This window comes from Helianthus annuus, chromosome 12 (assembly GCF_002127325.2).
Source record: "Helianthus annuus cultivar XRQ/B chromosome 12, HanXRQr2.0-SUNRISE, whole genome shotgun sequence".
Classification (NCBI taxonomy): Eukaryota; Viridiplantae; Streptophyta; class Magnoliopsida; order Asterales; family Asteraceae; genus Helianthus; species Helianthus annuus.
In genome coordinates, this window is record NC_035444.2 from 93,377,110 (window position 1) to 93,393,766 (window position 16,657).

General features: G+C 43.8%; 1 protein-coding gene across 1 annotated transcript; it reads right to left on the bottom strand.

Annotated features, from left to right (window-relative positions):
* Nucleotides 1-12,568: 12,568 nt before the first annotated feature.
* On the bottom strand, nt 12,569-15,729 carry LOC110895480. The gene is made up of 5 exons (XM_022142801.2): nt 15,340-15,729; nt 14,018-14,791; nt 13,477-13,562; nt 13,194-13,334; nt 12,569-13,125 (listed from the first exon to the last, which is right to left on the bottom strand). The coding sequence occupies exons 1-5, from the start codon at nt 15,670-15,672 to the stop codon at nt 12,981-12,983; spliced, it is 1,479 nt and encodes a 492-aa protein (XP_021998493.1). The 5' UTR covers nt 15,673-15,729; the 3' UTR covers nt 12,569-12,980.
* Nucleotides 15,730-16,657: the final 928 nt, after the last annotated feature.

Below are 16,657 nucleotides of genomic sequence, written 5' to 3' on the forward strand. Positions count from 1 at the left end.
ACTTCATCCAGAGCATGAAGCATACAAGCCCGCAAAGCGCGCAGGGTACAACCCAAAGGCAGAGCATGATTATACCTTAAGCTATCGTCCAGACGACATGGCTGAAGATTCGAAATTCATCAGGGAGATTGCCACAGCCGCTATAGACAAAACCAAGCTGCCGCACAGCGTTGGCAAATACAATGGACTGACAGATCCAGATGATCATCTCCAGGTTTTCAAAGGCGCAGGAGCAACAGGTGGGTGGAACCTACCAACTTGGTGTCACCTGTTCGCATAAACGTTCGTGGGCGCAGCGCGCGTCTGGTTCGACAGCTTACCAGCAGGAAAAATTAAATCATGGGTCGACTTCAGAGAGAAGTTCCTGGCACACTTCTCTCAACAGCGGAGGCACGCCAGGGACCCAGCAGATTGTCTAAACATATGGCGTCGAGACCACGAAAGCGTAGAAGATTTTATCACAAGATATAACAAGGAATGTTTGGAGATTGGAGATGTGGGAGAAAAAATGATGCGCGCGCATTTCATGAGGGCAGTCAAGTGTGATGATCTAATCAAGCGCGTGAAAGGAAGAGACGGAGGACCCAAAGATTGGTAAACCTTCATTGAAGCCGCCAAAACAATAGCACAGACAGACAAATAGTTGACCGGTGACGACCACCGTCATCGCGCACATAACTATAATGACCGACATGGCAGAAAAGGCAGAGGCCAGTCATGGAGGTCTTCCAGTCATAGAGAAAGAAGCCCACCAAGAGAAGATGCCCGACACACAATCAATTAGATAGCACACCGAAAAGAAGTAAAGAAGGAAAACAGAGAGAAGTAGTGGACGCCATTAACAAAGACCCCTTCGGAGGTCTTGGCCACTGAAAATCACCAATTTAAACCACCCCTGCAGATGCGCAACAAAAGGGGTCAAGATCCCAATCTCTATTGTGAATTCCATAAGGATACAGGTCACCTAACCGATGACTGTTTTAGCCTGAAGTAAGAAATTGAAAGAGCCCTAAGAGATGGAAAGCTCACTCACCTGGTCAAGGGCGGAAAGCGCGACTACCGCCAAATCCAAAGAAGAGACGAAGGGCCAGATAACAAAAAACTCAGGAAGTTGGAAACCCACATGGTGCAGGGAGGTCCACGAAGACCAAAGAAAAATTACAACAAGCGCACACAACATGATTCATGGCGCGAGAAGCAAGTCATCTTCCCAGTTGTTAGAGGAGGCCCGAGGGAAAAACGACCAATAGTTATTCCAGGAGTGATTGGTCATTACCAGACAGACTACATCTTCATCGATCCGGGGAGCACCGCGGATATCATATATGAACAATGCTTCAATCAATTTGACCAGTAGGACAAGGCGCGCTTGGAGCCAGTAGACTACCCATTAACTGGTTTCTGCAACGAGGCCGTCTTTCCCCTGGGACAGATATCATTCCCGGTGTTACTTTCGGACGGACGAATTCAAGAACAGAAGAAGTCACGTTCATGGTGCTACCCGCACACTCAAGACACGACATCCACCTAGGAAGAGAATCCCAGGGAGACTTCAGTAGATTTGCTCTGCACCACATTCGGCCGTCGGATTCCCAACGGAAACAGGCATCGCACTGATATACGCAAGCAAGGAAGTATTAGCAACAGATGAAATGAGGCCTACAAAAGCAAGTAAACCAGCGCCACGCGCAGAGGCAGAAAAATGGGTGTTGAACAGCGCTCACCCAGACCAAACAGTTACCCTAGGACCAGCGATGTCCGATCTAACACGCGCAGCGCTCAAGAAGTTGTTACACGAGAATATGGACGTGTTCGCCTGGACACCAGATGACATGGTTGGTGTTCCACGACACATTGCAGAGCACCGTCTAAACGTCTCAGAGGACGCAAAGCCAGTGGTACACGCCATGCGCCACCTGGGCGATATAAAGCATGACGCCATGAAAGAGCAAGTACTAGAACTACTAAATGCAGGCATCATCAGAGAAGTCAGATACCAAACATGGGTAGCAAGCCCAGTGATGGTAAAGAAACCAAACGGCAGCTGGAGAATGTGCGTCGACTACAAAGACCTAAACAAGGCATGCCCACGCGACTGCTACGCCTTACCAGACAAAGACGAAAAAATCGATTCTCTAGCAACATTCAGGTGGAAATGCTTTCTTGATTGCTACAAGGGGTATCACCAGGTTCAAATGGCTGTCCAAGATGAAGATAAGACCGCATTCCGCATGCCGACAGGGCTGTATTGTTACACCAAGATGCCTTTCGGTTTGAAGAATGCGGGCGCAACTTACCAAAGATTGATGAACGAAACATTCAGTGACGCCATCAGCAAGTACATAGAAGTGTACATGGATGATTTGGTAATTATGAGCAAAGAAGAGAGCACGATGTTGGCGAACATCCAGAAAACTTTCAACACGCTGCGCAGCGTGAGTATCAAGTTGAACCCAGCAAAATGCTCATTCAGTATGGAGGAAGGAAAGTTCTTAGGCTTCATCGTCACAAAAGATGGCTTTAAGGTGAATCCGGAAAAAGTCCAAGCCATAGAAAGGATGCCTTCACCATCAAACATCAAAGACATGCAAAAGTTAGCAGGACGACTAGCCGCGCTCAATCGCTTCCTAGCTAACCATGCTGCAAAATCTTTTCCGTTCATCAAAACCTTGCGCAATTGTATGAAGAAAAGCCAGTTTCAGTGGACTCCGGAAGCAGAGAACGCGTTCCGCGAGATGAAAGACTGTCTCATCAAACTGCCAACATTAACCGCACCAAACAAAGGTGAACCTTTGGTACTCTACCTATCAGCTTCCGATAAGGCAGTCGGAGCAGTCTTACTCGTCGATCGTCAAGGGACTCAGACACCAGTTTACTACGTGTCACGAACCTTGACCGACCCAGAAACCCGATATGCAATCATGGAAAAGTTAGTCCTTGCACTGATTCATGCTTCAAGATGGTTGCGCAGATACTTTGCCAATCACGTCATCCACGTGCTAACAAACTACAACATCGGCAACATCCTCGCAAGGCCAGAAGTATCAGGAAGGCTAGCCAAATGGGCAATAGAACTGGGAGGTCACAACGTGGTTTTCAGACCACGACCATCAATCAAAGGCCAAGTCTTGGCAGATTTTATGACCGAAGTCCCGGATGACAAAGAAAGAGAATGTAAAGCAATGGAAAAAGCTGAGAAAAAGCAAACAGAAGAGCCATGGTTGTTATACACCGACGGAGCGTCCAACGAAAACGGAGCAGGCGCAGGGCTAAGGCTGGTAAGCCCCGATAAACATGAATTCACGTACGCCATACGCCTGGATTTTAAAAGCACAAACAACGAAGCAGAGTATGAAGCTTTCCTGGCTGGCTTACGATTGGCAATCAAAATGGGGGTCCGACACATCGAAGCGCATGTGGACTCCATACTGGTAGCAGGGCAAATCAACGGCCAATACGAAGCCAAAGGGGATGTCATGGCACTCTATCTCAGCCAAGCAAAAACATTGCTACAAACCTTCTACTCCTACAAGGTGCACCACATAAACATAAGCGAGAACAAACCAGCAGACTCGCTGAGTAAGCTCGCATCAACAAGTTTCCAGCACCTAGCAAAGGATGTGCGCATAGAGGTTTTGAGCAATCCATCCGTTCTACTTAGAGAAGTAAGCGTCATCCAGACAGGAACAACGTCCTGGATGACACCAATAATCATGTACCTGCAGTCAGGGATACTTCCCGAAAACAAAGCCGAGGCGTGAAAGATCCAATACAAAGCAGAACACTATCAGATGGCAGATGGGATACTGTACCGAAAGTCGTATCTCGGCCCGCTGCTGAGATGCGTTGACGCCAAAGACGCAAACTACCTAATCCGGGAAGTTCATGAAGGAATTTGTGGTATTCATGCCGGGCCTCGAATGGTGGTGGCAAAAGTGATGAATGCCGGATACTACTGGCCCGGGATGCATCTGGATGCTGTGAAAGAGTTGAGAAAGTGCAGTGGCTGCCAGAGACATGCGCCCAAGACCATGCGCCCCAAAAATGAACTAGTACCAGTCACAACCGCATGGCCTTTTCAACAATGGGGCATAGACATGGTAGGTCCTTTCCCGGAAGCACCAGGGGCGGTCAAATTCATAATAGTCGCAGTCGACTATTTCAACAAATGGGTAGAGGCGAAAGCACTTGCATCAACCACATCGGCAGTCGTCAAGCGATTCATATGGGAACAAATCATATGCCGCTTTGGCCTACCTCTCAGAATCATCACCGATAACGGAACTAACTTCGCAGCAGACGACCTCGAACGATGGTTCAAAGAACTACACATCGAACACACCTTCTCTTCGGTTGCGCACCCGCAAGGGAACGGTCAAGTAGAGGCAGTCAATAAGAGTATCGTTGATGGTATCAAAGCAAGGTTAGGCGAGAAGAGAAAAGGCTGGGTGGACGAACTGCCCAACATACTGTGGGCCCATAGGACAATGCCAAAGACAAGCAACGGTGAGACACCGTTCAGCCTGGTCTATGGGTCTGAGGCGGTCATTCCAGCAGAAATAGGGCTGCCATCTCCACGAATGCTCTTAATGAACTTAATCAACAATGAAGAAGAAAGGAGGATCGATCTGGACCTCCTAGAAGAACGGAGAGAGATGGCAGCAATCAACGAGGCCAAGTACAAAACAAAGCTGGAGAAATACTACAACTCCCGAGTCCGAGTTTGCACTTTCAATCCGGGAGATTACGTCCTAAGGGACAATGAAGCTTCCAACGCAGAAAAGCCCGGAAAGCTGGCCCCCAAGTGGGAAGGCCCATATATCATTAATGCAGTACTCGGCAAGGGAGCTTACAAATTGCGCACCATCAACAACAAGGAGGTTCCGCGAACCTGGAACGCTCAGCAACTTAGGAAGTGCTACATGTAAAACAATTATGTAATCGCAAAGGCCGAATCGCCAACACATTTACTATAATACAAGAAGTGTTTGGCTACTTTTACTTCATGCAAATTTCTTGTCACAACTGCATTTATTACTTTGGGCGTACACGAAACATCGAATGGCTCGACCATAGGAAACGTTATAGACCTCCAAGGCTCGTCACAACCAAGTGCACAGCCGGGTCGAAAACACAACCAAAGCCTACAAAACGGCAAAACTAAAACTTCGTGCCCACAAAAACACGAAAATATCGATAGCAAGGTAACTAAGCATTGTATGGCTCCCAAGGATGAACACAGCTGAGCTCACACAATAACCTGCAACTCGATCACTTCGTAAGTCACAAATCAGCGCGCGCATTAAAACGACAGAATAAAACGTTGTAGTTAACACAACAGCACCTGTCAGCGCCATCATTCATTCGTGACACCTAATCAAAGTAATTCCACATGCACATATTATGACGATAGCCAAATTCGCATAAACTGAAAAACAAAGCTAAAATATCCACCGACAAACATGTCTAAATACCCGCATGCATAACAGGTAAACAAAAAATGAAATTGTCTAAACAAACAACCAACATTACAAGGCCACTCAGGGCCATACGCGGCGCACAGGCCGGAATTCACACATCAAGTATGACTAGTGCCAGCACCTCTTGCCGCACCACCATCATCTCCAAGAGCCTTCTTCAGTAAGGCAATCCCATCCGCTTTGCGAGCCAATTTCTCTGCAGCTCGAACAACAGCAAACTCAAGGGTCGAAAACTCCTTGCGCTTAGCAGCAAATGCACCGTCACAATCTTCCTAATACAACTCGAAACGATAATCTTTCTCTTTCTCGATAGTCGCCGCCTTGCCCTCAGCATACCCAAACTTTCGACCACTATTGTAAGCAGCCAGACCCAACTCAAACATATACCTCGCAAGTTCAGGTGAGTTTAAAATACGATCGGCAAGCTGTGAAAAAAGGGGCGATTAAATGAAAGAAAAGTCACAAAAATAAAAGAAAATGAAGGAGCAAGGCAAACGTAGAAAATTACCAGAGGTATACCACGCGAAAGCAACCACTTGCTATCAGCAGATGCCTCCTCGGCAAGGAGTTCAGAAGCCCGACACTCAGCAGCCTTGGTATCAAGAAGGCGTCGTTCAGTTTCACACTCCGACACCTTCTTCTGCACAAGAACCTCTAGCTTATCAATCCGATCAACATATTCTTTCTCTTTCTTCTCGGCCGCAACGCGCGCCTGCTGAGCCTCTTCAGCAAGTTCTGATTTCTCACCGGACAACTGCACGATCGCATCACGCTGAGATTGCATCTCAGCATTAGTACGCTCGCATGCGGCTTCCCAGTCTTTCTGTTTTTGAACATTAACTTGCTTTTGCTCCTCGAGTTTCTGTTCAGCATCAGACACCCTCCATTGCAACCCTTTCTTCTCTGCATTGAACTTCTCCCTCTCCTCAGCAAACAACCTCTTTGCATTCTCAAAATCGGCAGTTTCTTCTCCCATCAACCGCCACTCACGAAGAATTTCCTAAGAAGTGGCAAAGTAATTAACCCCAGCACGCACATGGTCGTCCAACAAAGCAAACCGATTACGGTTCTTCTGGAACATCCTTTCAGCAGGAGGGAGCGACATAGAAAAGAATTCATGACAATTGTTCACGTCATTCATCCTGGAACCCTGAGTAAGGTTCCAGCGAGGGGCGTGTGGTAAGTCATCACAAGCAGGATTCTGGGTACCCCAAGAATCAGCAGGGTTATGTTCAAATTGCGGACTACGCACCACACCAGAAGTGACCCCGTCCCCACCAGAAGGACGCTTGGTATAAATGGTTTGGCGTGGAGTAGTTTCACTAGACTCCATCTCCGCCTCAATACCCTTACCCTTATCAGCTACACCTTCACCACCAACACCTCCAGCATCACCACCACCTTCACCCACGTTTTCAGCAACTCCTTCTCCTCCCTTCTTCTTCGCCTCAAGATCATCACGGGGAGGAGTCAAGCCAACCGTCATTGACGGAGGGGAAGCAGGGGGCGTGATCTAAGAAATATCCACCACCCGAGGTTTCTTGCCAATATTGACTGTTGTCACGAAACAAGAATTAAAAACAACTCAAAGAAAAACGAAAGAAATATACAACGAAAAGCAAATTACCAGCAGGAGGAACAGATGCAGCAAATATCTCCTCCAGAAGGTTCCCGCAACCCCCACTAAAGACGCCCAGGTCAATCTCAGATTCGGAAGGCGCGGGAGGAGCCTCCTTATGAAGTTTAGCTTTTTTGGAAGCAAGAAGAGCAGCAGACTGCTCATCAAGCTAGCGCTTATGATCCTCAAGGGCTTTCTTCCTCATGTGCTCAGTCAAGGTAGCACTATCATCCGGATCCGACTCTCGAACTTTCTCACCAACCCCTAGGCCATGCAACGTGTCAGAGACAACCACATAATCTAGACAAGGAAGAGTAGAGGGTTGCTTACGAGAAGAACCAGCAGCTTTGCCCTCCGCCTTTTCCCTTTTACTCCCAGACCTATCCGTCCTCGCCTTTTTCCTCGTCTCCAACTGAGATGAAGGATCAACAGGCTCCTCCGCATCAGCAGCATCATCAACAATTTCGTGCACAGGTTCTGCCGCAGCACCCGGTGCAGTACCTGCACGCGCGCAACGAGTGGTTAGACCTTCAAGGGTTTGGTCAGAACTCCCACTTGAAAGAACAACGACTTCCTCTCGACCCGAGTCGACAGGGTCATTCCCAACATCTTCACCTAACACATCGTTGGCATATCTACTCAGGCTTTCATCAGATGGGTGCAAAAAACGACCACGGATTTGGTCCAACCATGTGGGTTTCCCATCCTCTTGAATAGCTTCAACCATGGCACCCGCTGACCTCGGGTCCAAAACATTTATCAAGCTATAACCAACTGCAAAAGGATAAGAGAACACATAACAAACATAAGGAAGACTAATTCAGAAGTAACTTATGAAAGTAACACACATTTGCCCTGATAACTGTAAACAGGTTGACCCAGAGGATTCTTCGGCACCCACAGCAAACTCATCCCAGCACCAACCAAGGCCATCTCCTCCAACTGAGAAATGGCAGTCGCCTTGTGGGTTATCTTTTTGTACCAATCCTGTGCAGCATAATCTCCCATAACATCGACTTTTGGAATCCCTTGGCTCACCTGCCGATAAGGCATATCTATCGGAATCACACCACGACGGATGTAGAAGAATTTCTGCTTCCAGTCGTGCAGACTCTTTAAGGGCACGGAACACACCGGAGCAACACCGGTCCGTGCTTGAAACGAATAAAAACCACTGGCATAGGTAACACTGTAAAATACGTTGAACATTTCAAACGTAGGCTCAATGCGGTAAGACCTACAAACATACTCAAAATGGGTAATGCGTGGAAGCCCAATAGCATTAATCTGTGATATATGCAACCCATAACCCCTCAAGACGGCGGCAGTAAACTTCGTAATCGGTAGTCTAAAACTCCCTTCTCGAAAAAATGCAACATATAGAGTGATATAGCCCGGAGGAGCGTCCAAGGCAGTAGAACCAGGAGGAGGATACTAGGCTCCCCACTCAGGACGGAAAGCCATCCCCTGGACAAGATTCATGAACTCCTCCTCTTTCCAATTAATGACAACCTGGTCAGGACCGGGAGGAGCCCTCCCCTTATACTTTCTCTTCCTTTGGGTAGGATTTGTACCAGACATGGTGTAAATAAAGGGAAGACGGAAATAAGAACTCAAGAAAACTGTTGAAACAAAGGAAGATGAACGGAGAAGATAGAAGAAAAGAACTTTGAATTTGAAAAAGTGGAGAGAAAGAAGTAACCGCCTCCTATTTATACCCATCGCATTTAATGCGATGGGTAGTGGACCGTCAGAACACAGGAAAAGCAAGCAATAAGAGAGTGCCACGTCAGAAGAGAGAGAAGACGTCACCTCTTTTTTCGGGAAGCATGGGCAACAGAGCCTGCTGACATGACAAAAAGTAACTGAAAAAGCAACTGTTCGCCTCCGATAAGACAGGGATGTCAGGCAGTCACACCAAACACTTCCCCAAGGCCACCAAACTTCCATCAGAAGGAAGTAGCAAAGTGCCAAGACCCATGCGCCATGCGTTCACTTGGCTCATTTTTTGCCAAGACCCATGCGTCGTGCGTCCACTTGGCTCATTTTTTAACAAAGTGCCATGACCCATGCGCCATGCGTCCACTTGGCTCATTTTTTGCCAAGACCCATGCGCCATGCGTCCACTTGGCTCATTTTTTGCCCAGACCCATGCGCCGTGCGTCCACTCGGCTCATTTTTTAACAAAGTGACAAGACCCATGCGCCATGCGTCCACTTGGCTCATTTTTTGCCAAGACCCATGCGCCGTGCGTCCACTTGGCTCATTTTTCAATAAAGTACCAAGACCCACGCGCCACGCGTCCACTTGGCTCATTTTTTATAAAGTACCAAGACCCGTGCGCGGCGCGTCGGTTTAGTTCAAAATTTTTTCTTTCAGACCACCAAACTCCACGCGCCACAAAAGTCCACTACTCTAATAAGTCCAGAATCCCTCCTAGACGATCAACTCAACTAGAAGGCACACTGGACTGAGGGGACTTGAAGAGGTATGGTCCCAATTCCCTGCCTACATGACAGGGACCACACCACTTTTGAGCATGCAAGGTGTCCACATCAGCAGAGCAATCCAGAAGCTTCTAGAAACTTCTAGAAGATCCGCAGGTGGCACCAAAGATGCTCTACCAGACACAAAGGACAAAACGTGTCACCACTCCCAGGACGCCACATAGACCTGCGGCAAATCAGGGAGCAGAGCTGACAACACCGGTACGAGGTCTCCAGCGGGCAAATGAAAGAACGCCACGTGTACCACTACACCTGCCGCGACAGAGCAGACCAAGAGGATATTCCCCTTGGTCGGACAGCTGGCACGCGCCCACAGCTGGCACAGCTACTCCTTCCTTCTTCACCCTCCGGCTATAAATAGGACCTTTCATCATTCAGGTTTAGGATTTTTACTCTCCATACTCACTCTATACACACACTGTTTATTTCTCTCAGAACAGTACTTATTCTCACGCCGGAGCCTGGTTAAGAGGGAAATCCCCTTTCTCCCCCTCTTAACGAGACTGACGGTGGTTACTGTTTTGCAGATTTCGAGCTATTGTCACGAGTAAGGAAAGAGGTTGAACCCATAGACGAAATAACCCCATCGATAAACCGAGGTTGAACCCATAGACGAAATAACCCCATCGATAAACCTTGTGTTAATCGGTGTTTCATCAGTATTGTGTTTAACCTGTAGAAGTAGGTCAAGTTTAAACTTTTTTACATGTTTAGTTGTAGGCCAAGATGATTAGTAAAACTAATTGTCGCTGGTGTTTTTCCTACCGGATTGCTTCGACAAAATGATGTTAGCGACCATGGTGATGTTGGATCTTTTCTTGTTGCATTTTGAGTTCTCAATGATGGTCAGGGTTGGTAATGGTATTTACATATTGTGGATTTGTGTTGGGACTGTGCATGAGAAGGGATGGGGAGGGAGGTGGTGCTTGTTGCGGTGGTCGGTAAGGCTGCTTAATGTTGGGTTTATGGAGGCTCGGTTTGGGTTGGACCTGGTTTTGTTTTAGAAGACATTTTTGGAGCAGACTAATTAAGTTGGATACCTGGGTGGTTTCATTTAATTATAACCCATTTAGTCTTTTCTTTGAGAACAAGTTATTAACCCTAGTTGGAATCTTTATTTAAATGATCTTTGTACTTGTAATTCCTCATCACGAATGGTGAGAGGCAGAAAGCAATAGAATTCCTGGTTGCAGCCCGTGGACGTAGGTCAGCTGACCGAACCACGTAAATCCTTGTATTCTCGTGTTCGTTTATATTTTCTACAGAGTATCATTTGTGTGTGTTGCTTTAGCGTGCATATACCCTAACACTTAACGAGCAAGCTAAGCCGAGCCAGCTTTGGCCCGGGCTCAGGCTCAATGATTAACAAGCTAGTTCGACTTGTTTATTCTTGATGAGCTGAAATTCAAGCTCGGGCTCGGCTCGTAAAATGCTAGAGTCACTTTTAGTCCCAACCAGGTCGCTTGTTTAATATAGATTTAATATTTAATATAAATATTTAAGTATAAACTAATATTAGAGGGTTTCTAATAGGCTGATGAGCCATATTATGTGAGCTTATTTATAAATGAAATTAAGTTATAAACATTAAATTAGTGCTCAACTTAAAATGAGCCAACAAGCGAGCCTTGAGCTATGAGTTTCTTTTTACAACCCTAGTGGTTGATGGTGATGGTAACGGGGGTGTAAGTAGAGAGAACTTGATGGGGAGTTCTGGTAGACGAAAATTAGCTCACATCCATTTTACAAGTATTTGTAAGTTCTGCCAGTGTATGTTCTTCTGTATAGTACACTAAAAAACCATAGAAATTCATACCTTCTATAATATGTAATTTCCATTAGTCCAATTATTGGTCAAAATTAAATTTATACCATCTTTATATATCTCACGGTCTATAGTTACTTAAATGCTTAATAATAGTGCACTGAATAATAATCATAAATTATTTTGTAAAATAATGAATGTATATTAAATTGGTGGCCTAGCGTATAATGGACAAGTAACAACTCAATTAATATCCACTTAAATTAGCTTTAAAACTTTTGTTATGCAGTCATCTTCTCAACACTTAGTTGCACCCGGCCTGCCGGAAAATTCTTTCTGATCATTTCGTTTGATTAAGGTCAATCAACAGAATGTATTTCATAAACAAAATTGGATTGTTACCTGATTTCAGCAATCGGAGTACCATCGACACAGGTGCCTCAACCACATCTCCAGCCATCCTTTATGACGGTTCTGATGAAGCGACTGTCTCGGTGTTCCCTGAGGTTCCACTACGGAAGAGGGAGGGGGGGGGGGGGGGGGGGTCAGCTGTGTTGATATGGGTGTGGGGTGTGTTAGCAGTTGGACTAGTTTTGGATCATAAGAGGCATACAAAGAGAATTGAGCAAATGTGCTGGTAATGTGTGACAAGGATATCCAGAACTCAAACTCCTCAACTGACTACTTATGATTAAATTAATATATAGTGGTGTTTGATGGAGACCATTTGTATAAAACCGGATTTTTTTTTTACACTATGAAAACGGTACGAAGACGGGGTTGAGGGGTAGCCCGTGCTACCCCATGTAATCAAAAGACTGTTATTAGCAGTGATACCTTATGAAGAAATCGGTTGATATGATGGCCACGCCGGTAGAAGATTTCATCAAAAGACTTTAGCAAGTGAAGAAAATATTGTAGCAACTAAGGGGCTGTTTGTTTACCTCCTAATGAGGCTTTTAATGGTTCAAACCTCTTACCGGTTCAACACTTAATGGTTCAGACATCTGCCTCTGAATGGTTAAGACCTCTAATCTGAATTGGTCATACATTTGCCTCTGAACGGTTAAGCATTATATAGGCTCTTAATGGTTCAGACATCTTATCTTACTGGTTCAGCACTTCCTCTTACTGGTTCAGCACTTAACCATTCAGATGTTGCCAAACAGCCCCTAAGATCAGTAGTGCCAATATGAGCTACAACATAAACAGAATATTTATTTTTTTAGATGTAGTGTGTACTAAAAAAGAATGAATATGAGACTAAATACATCTTTTGGAAAAACCAATTTTACAGGAATCGCTTTCCATCTCCCAAGATCTTTCTTGCATTACAAGATATTGGGATGACATGATTCTTTATATTCAAACCTATGATTTAGAGGTACTTCCTTCATAAATTAAGCCATAACATACGGTTATTTAAATGGCTCTTCCTTACCTCCACTGTACATACTTGATTCATATTTTTGAGGAACACTCAAGTTCTCCAATGTGATGACCAATAATTTGCAGAAAACTTGATCCGACGGACAAGATTTAGCCATCTGATATACAATTACGGTGTAGGGTATGCATCTGCCAGGCCATTCATCACATATATGCTCTTCCTACATAAGTTTTTTGCACCAATTGTATACTTCCGACATTTTCCCTTCAACTACGTCTCTAATCGATTGTTTTTTCCTCTTGGTTTCTTCTATATCTAAAGTTCTGTACGCAAGAGCTAGCAAGTACATGGCTGGATGAACCCTCCTGCATGTCACTTATATTATTAAATGAATATAATCTTATGCCCTCTATTAATGTGCTTAAAAACATACCTTTCAGAAGGTTGACTAAAGTCAACGCCATCCCAATACCTCTGCGATGGTACGGTTTTTCCTTTATTATCCTTCCCGTATGTCTCAACATACCAACCGCCAACGTCATGCAAACCACAACGAGGTTCAAACAACCAATACCTGATCGTTAAAAAAGTTGGACCAAAAAAAGAGTATTGAGTACATCCTATAAATCCCAGATCTATTAACTTATATAAAGTAAATAAATAAAGCAGACCTGTTATAATAAGTATTCAGGGAAAGATCAAAATATGAGTCTTACTTGCTTGGTGGTAAACGCGCTCTGGTGCATCTACATTCACAAACAGATACCTCGTCTCCGAGTTGATACCAGTGCATATGTTTCACCTGACACGGAATTAAAAGCTAGAGTTAACTGCCATTTTCGTCCCTGTAGTTTGTCCAATTATGCAAGTCCAGGCCAAATTTCAAATTTGTGCCATTTTCGTCGCTGACATTCTTGAAACGTGCTACTTCAGTTCAAAAAATTAACTTCTGTTAATTTTGTCTGTTTAATGAGGGGTAAAAAGGTCATTCTACATTTTTATTTGAGTTTACTGCCATTTTCGTTCCTGTGGTTTGTCCAATTATGCCAGAGTCCCAGTCCAGGACTGAAGTAACGGACATTAACTTTTTGGACTGAAGTATCACGTTTCAAGAATGTCCGGAACGGAAATGGTACAAATTTGAAATTTGGTCTAGACTGACATAATTGGAGAAACCAAAGGAATGAAAATGGCAGTTAACTCTAATCCAATGAATTTCAGTTGAATTTGATCAAAGGCAAAAAGAAGGATACGCACCAGTAGTGTCCGGTGAATCATAACCACATGCGTCTTCATGTCACAGTTATTATAAACAAAGCAAGACCCTTCTTCCCCACTAGTCCCTAATCCTATTATGCTTCCCAAAAACATCTTACTTATTGTATCTTCCTCAAAATCATCTTTGGTGGGACCCTCTTCATGTAGATTCAGATAAACATGTATACGATCTTCGCAATCTTCATTTGACACGTCAGCAGTATAACTCTTTGGCGGGACCCTCTTCGCCACAGCAACAATCTTTCCTGATACATGCAACTCCAGGTCTTTGTATGCATCACTGTGGTTATCATAAGTTCTAATTTGAGTGCCTGAATCTCGATAACAGGCATGTGATAATTCAAGAACCGTTTTAGCAATGCAGACTTTACCGAATAGGTCCCGTCCAGAAACCAAATGCAGGACCTCGGAAGTTCCGGGAACAGATCTAACGTCAGCTTCGAAACAGTCGGGAAGAAAGTCCATTGATTGAATTAGAGGACCGTAATAAGCTGCGTTTATGGCTGAGTAAAAATCGTTTTGTAGCACGTCGAAGTAGCCTGTTCCGTCCATTATTCTCTTCTCTGATACGATATCGTTTATGGCGTATCTATACCATTTTAACCATTCAACAACTTCCATCGGCTTTTCTGTTGTTTCGTAGGATTCGTATGTGTACATTTGGGAACCTTGTCTTGATTGTTTATGGATAACTACTTTTTGTGAAAATAGATATTTGTCATAGTGTGCTCTCTTTTCAGTATCTGACAATATCTGCATTTGTTTACTGGAAACAATCAAACTACATTTTCATCCTCGACACTTGTCAAGATCTACAAACATATAACACTATAATCTTCAAAGGCGTCGTTTGGCAGCCTATATAAAGTGCCGATTGTAATCAAATGGATATATATCAATGTACTCAATATTCATCTAAACTTCTTATTCATCCACATTCTCACTTACATAGAATCTACAAATCCTTGTTCTTCTTTCATACACTCCAACATGAATATCATTGTTCTTATTATCTACACTGTAAGCCAATCAGTCCTCTCTCCTCATCCGTTATCACACATGTCGAATATCAACAGTTGATATTGATACTTCAATCATGTTTTGCATATCAAACACTCCTCCTAATTCCTTTAACTACAAACCTAGCATTACATAACAGTTTATAATTCAATTTTAACCTAATTCACACATAAGATCATAAACTCCTATAAAAAAACATACACAGAACAATCACATAACCGTTCAAATTTATCACAAACAAACAATCAGCACAACTAATTACACTCAACGCATTAGAATACCTGATAAGCTGCGAGAATCTGAACAAACCGATTGGAATGCGATTGAGATAGATCTGGATGAGTTTCCTTGGCTAATTTCCGAAACGAAGCTTTGATTTCTGAAAACGAGCAGGATTCCGGAAGCCCTAGGAGATCGTAGGCGTTTTTACCGGACAATTCCGGTGGCTCAACTGACTCGGTGCTAGTGCTTAGCGGTTTATTAGGAGTGAAATGATGTAGGAAATTGTTGATGTTGTGGTGCGTTTGAAAGTGAGATGAAATGAATGAGTGGTAACGGTGGTGGTGACGACGGCATAGGGTGAGGAAAGTGGAGTAGGTGTGGTAGACCGCCATTTTATTCAACCGTTTGTACCGGTTTGCGGTAGCGACTCAAACAAGGTGAGTTTTAAGTTTCAAGTGAATATATGTGATTTTTAAGAGTGTCAATTTTGACAAACTATTCTTTTTTTTTTTTTTTTTTTTTTTCTAGAACTTCTAGCTCATCTTATTTATGGTATTTATGGCATAGTGTTTTTTTAATGGTATTTTCACATCACTATTTTCTTATTTTCAATCTCTTATTGTATACGGGTTGTATAACGTTATACGGCACGTATAGAATGTTATTGCACAAAAATACATACAGTGGAATGTATTTTTTTTTGTTTTACATGTATACAGGCCGTATAACATTATACGAGCCGTATACAATGGTATACGAGCAATATAATGTTATACGACCTGATATGTTTTTTTGTGAGATTTTATCAGGTTTTTGTGTTTTTAACACTTGTATGCGGGGCGTATAATGTTATACAATCCGTATATAATTATTTTTTTACGAGTTTGTAATTAAACGTACTAATAACGTTGAATAATTTCCCACTTTATTATATGAGTATGTTACAATAGTATTTGTCGTATTATTTTTTATATATATCGGATAAGCAAATTATGTGCATATGATAAACAATACGATAACATTTATTAAACAAACAAGATAAAATGTAAACATAAGATTAATATTTACAATGTTTTACATCTAAAACAACAAAAGATAAATATTTACAATGTTTCAAATGTAAAACAACAAAACCAAAATACAATAAGTAGCTACGGCGGCGGTGGTGGTGGTGCAGCGCCAACTCGTGGAGGTAGGGGCGTGCCAGAATGCATAGCAATAATCGTCTCTACCATCCACTGTACATCGCTATGTATAAGGGATATGTCCACCAGTACAGCAGCTACATCCGACTCGACCTGAGCCAGTCTCTACTCCACCCCTGGTGGAGGCATCACACGTGGTCTCACGCTCTGTCGCTCGTACGGGCGATCAACC